General features: G+C 45.9%; 1 protein-coding gene across 3 annotated transcripts in view; it reads right to left on the bottom strand.

The window, feature by feature from the left end:
* Positions 1-1,348: 1,348 nt before the first annotated feature.
* Positions 1,349-4,554, bottom strand: part of Tlr6 (toll like receptor 6) — a 20,129-nt gene continuing 16,923 nt past the window's right edge. For all 3 annotated transcript variants that reach the window (XM_055623772.1, XM_055623770.1, XM_055623771.1), the window contains exon 2: positions 1,349-3,936. In XM_055623772.1, coding sequence (XP_055479747.1) covers positions 1,488-3,902 — 2,415 coding nt within the window. In that variant the 5' untranslated portion in view covers positions 3,903-3,936 and the 3' untranslated portion in view covers positions 1,349-1,487. The remainder of the gene's footprint in view (positions 3,937-4,554) is intronic.

The raw sequence follows: 4,554 nt of genomic DNA on the forward strand, positions 1-4,554 counted from the left end.
GTGAGTGAGAAGGAAAAGGTCGTCAGTAGCACTACCATGGCCTGCAGACTCGATGGAGACGTTTCCTCTAAACCGAGGGTCATGTTTCAGCCCTTGATGCCTACCGACGGACTGCTGTTCAGTTCAGTCTCTCAATCTAGAGAGATTGGCAATCTATCTACAGGACAGCAGAGCTCAGCCCAAGGCCAGCAAGGACCTACAGGACTCTTCCCAGACTGACACATACAATTGAATTTGCCTTCTTTCTTGCTAACATGAAGCCATGTAGACTCCTGCTCACAGTGCTCATCTGGGAAAGGAGTTGGGGAGGGAGCTTCCTATGAATGGTGGAGTATTTACTCAGAAAAGGCCGCATCAACACGAAAGCAGACAGCACAGCCAGATGAGACTGAGCCGACCCTGTCCCCATCATCCCACAGCTTCACGCCACAGCTCGGTGGGGCCAGGGCTTTCATCAAGTCTCTGTCAAAGCCATGCGGGAAACAAGTGGCAACTGCCAGCTTTATGCCACGGTGACAGAAGGCCACGTAAACAAAGGAAGACATGATCATGGTTTCCACCCAAGTTCATTTAAGTTCCTGGCTTTGGGACCTGAGGCTGGCTATGCAGTATCATGGCAGTGGGGGCAGGTGATGGAGGGGTTGTTTACCTCGTGGTGATAAGAAAGCAAAGAGAAGGGGTGAGGGGGAAGAACATTTCTAAGCTAACTGTGGCGGTCACCCCGGTAACTCCGGCACCTGGAAGGCTGAGGCAGGAGCGCTCAGAGCGCAGGGACACTCTGGAGAGTCCCTGCATTAGGAACAAGAAAAACGAGTCTGGGAAGAAAAACATAGCCTTCAAAGCCGCCCCCCATGAATTCCTTCCTGTAACTAGGGCCCACACTAACTGTCCATTCAGCTGAGAACTCAGCAGTGGAAAAGTCCATTAATGAAGTTAGCATCTTCATAAACTACTACAATCAGATTTTCCCTCAAGGCCTTCAAGCACAAGCCTCTGAGGACATTTTAGCTCCAAACCACCTGTGTTGTTTTGGTTTTTGTCATCCTAGTACACTGTAGGATCACATTTGGGAAGAGAGAACTTCAGCTGAGACAATGTCTCCATCAGATTGACCTGTAGGCAAGTTTGCAGGAGCATGTTCTTGATCGACACTGAAATGGGAGGGCCCAGCCCACTCCCATTCCTGGGCAGCACGTTGGACAGGATGTGGAGAGCAAGGCTGAAAGTGGCGTTCTTCCACCACCTCTACCTCAACCCCTGCCTCCAGATCCCTGCTTTAGTTCCTACCCTGACTTCCCTTCCCAATAGACTGCAAGTATAAGCCAAAAGAAGCCATTTCTTCCACAAGTTGCTTTTGGTCATGTTGTTTATCATAGTCATAGAGACCAAACGAAGACAGCATAACAGAAGTACCTCCCAATAGGAACCTAAAACCACAACGCTCATCAGTAAACTGTTAACAGTTTACTAAGCTGTGAACCCATGCTTCAAGTTTTCACATTATCTTCATTGACTAATATTGACTTTGTAATAAAAGAAGCTCTAAGGTTGGCCCAAAACAGTCCACGTTTGCTCTTCTCCATGGGCCATTCCAAGTAAGTCCTCTGTGCCATGAGAGCCCGCAGCTTGTGGTACCGACTGGGAATGGTGTCCTGTTGGATGGGTTCCAGCAAGATCAGGATTAAGTTATCAGACCCTTCGTGGAAGAGATTGTGATGGGCAAAGTAGAGCTCATAGTGGCACCACTCGCTCTGGATGAAGTGCGGAGACAACACAAAAACAGACTTGTAGCTCTTCTCGATGGAATGGATGATATTCTCCACAATGCTCTTGCCAGGGACAAAGTTTCTCTCATGGAGGCAAACCCGTATGTCATCTTTCTCTAGGTTTGGTAGCAATTCATCCTTCACCCAGGCAGAATCATGCTCACTGTATGAGACAAAAGCGTGGAACCGGAGATTCCTCTGGAGTTCTTCTAAGGGAGTGTTCCTGGCCCTGTGCCGGGTCTGTGTCCACTGACACAGCATCCTGAGGTACCAGGGCAGATCAAAGTAGAGGCAGAGGAAGGCCACGGTGGCGGCCAACACCAGCACGCTGGCCCCGATGGTGACGGTCAGCAGAACGGTATCACAGGACAGTGGAGACATGCGGAAGTCCTGCAGTGGGGTTCCCTTGGTGCTTTCTGGGTAGTCACAGGTGTAAGAGCCAGGCCAACCCTCCACCACTTCGCTTGGTATTTGGCCTAGGTTTTTGACAAACTCTCTCAGCTCACATGTACACTGGAATGGGTTGCTCCCTGCTCTTATGGACCGAATGTTCTGACAGCTCTGGAAGAACTCTGCTGAGGGATGGGACACTGAATTATGGTCAATGGCCAGCACAGAAAGGCTGCTGAAGGCCTCGCATCCAGGAAGGTCAGTTAAAGAATTGCCTGCTACATTCAGTTCCTGCAGAGCTTCCAGTTTAGTGATTTTGTGAGGAATGCTTGTAATTCTGTTATTGTGAAGGTCAAGGACCTCGACCTTGGGAGGTAAGCATCTGAAAACAGAGTCAGTAAGGACATTTGAAGACAAATTCAACACTAATATGCTCTCAGCCCAAGTGCATGTCCCTTCATAGGCATGAGAATCCAAGGAATTCAAACTAACATCCAAAGTTTCCAGAGAGGACATATTCTTAGTCATGAGACCTACCTTCAAAAGGTTCTTCAAGCCATTCCTTTGTAAGATAAGTGTCTTCAATCTCTGTAAGGTGGAACAGCCTTGAAAAACACTGTCTGTGAAAACATTCTGGGTGAAGTTCAGAAACACGAATGAGCTTGGGAGCTGAGGGCACAGCATGTGGATAAAGGGTGTGTCTGAGATGCTGAGCCTCCCAATGTTCATCTCAGCAAACACAGAGTACAATGCCTCCTTTGAAAAAATGAAAACTTGAACTGTAACATGCTCTATCTTCAAGCCCTTCAGTGCTGTCTCCGGGTAAGTAAATTTTTCTGTATTGATGCTCTCAACTATTGTTAAGTTGTAGATGCTGAGATACTCCACTGCTTGGGGCCAAAGGAATTTGAAAAGTGTAACCAAACACTTCCAGTTTGTTTCTATGTGGTGGAGAGTCAAGTTCAGTAAGGTTGGACCTCTGGTGAGTTCTAATAACAATGTAATTAACTGTTGGCAGTTTTCATCATTCAACTTAATATTACTCAGCTGTAAACATCCTAAAGTATTTACAGATATGTTCACTTGCATGGAGAACAAGCTGTTTGGATGAAAGACCAAATGGAGAACATTGGTATTCAGAACCTGAAGACTTTCTGTCTCACCTTCTTTTATACGATAACCCACTAAGTCTAGAAGAATGTAGTTTAGGTGTAAGTGAGCAACTGGGAGCAGATCCAGTTGCCGGAACTTTGCAGCACTTAATCCCAAGAAACTCAGTTGTGTCAAGTTGCCAAAGTCTTTAGACACAGGAAGGACATCAAAGTCATTGAATGAGAGGTCTAAGTGCTTCAAGCTCACCAGAGGGCAGCAAGAGATGCTTCGCAACTGATTGTGTGAAACATCCAAGTATTCTAAATACCTATTGAACTTGAACACACCAAAATCAAGTCTCCGTATTCTGTTGTGGGAGAGTATCAGAGCTCTCAGCTCTGACAGAAAGCTGATATCAGTCATACGAAGCTCAGGTATAGAGTTTTGAGACAGATTTAAGGTTTTTGTTCTTGGTGGCAGGTCTTTTGGGACATTAGTAAGGTTCCTGTCTGAATAGTCTACAGTAGACCCAAGTTCATCGGAGAACTTGGCCATGCTTCTGACTGTTATGGCCAGGATGCAGACAAAATGGAAACTTCCCATGATGGGATCTCTGCCTTGACTCATGTTGAAATGGCTGTCCCAGGGGGCCATTAGTGTTCTTCACAGCATTTTACTAGTTCAAGCTCTAAAAAAAAGAGAGACATTAGGATGAGTAAAGAAAGGTTAGTTGGTGGCTCTTAAACTTCCATTTCCCAGAATTCTCAAGTGCTTTCTTCATCCACTCTCTCATTCATCACCATCCTCATATTTTTATGTGATATTTTCTCAGCCTGCAGCCACAGGGGGCAATATGAACTTTTAATCAAAGTACTGTGACTATTTGTTTTGACTTGCCTGGGGGCTTCCTGAAGGACTTTTGCCTTTTTGTCACACTCAGGGCTGGAGCAGCCTCCTGGGTGGTGTTTGTCAAAAACAAAATTTAAAGACAAATATACTAGCTGCAGCCACCTGAGCCAGAAGTAACAAAGGACAAGCAACAGACACACCAAAAGGCCAGAGAAGTAAGAGAAAGGGAGAAAGGATATATACACACAAAGAAAGCAGGGCAAGGGGCTGGAGAGATGGCTCAGAGGTTAAGAGCACTGTCTACTCTTCCAAAGATCCTGAGTTCAATTCCCAGCAACCACATGATGGGGCATAACCATCTGTAAGGAGATCTGGTGCCCTCTTTGGCATACAGGTGTACATGCAAGCAGAAATAAATAAATAAATAAATAAATAAATAAATAAATAAATAAATAAA

This window comes from Psammomys obesus, unplaced genomic scaffold (genome assembly GCF_907164565.1).
Source record: "Psammomys obesus unplaced genomic scaffold, mPsaObe1.curated_primary_1811, whole genome shotgun sequence".
Lineage (NCBI taxonomy): Eukaryota > Metazoa > Chordata > Mammalia > Rodentia > Muridae > Psammomys > Psammomys obesus.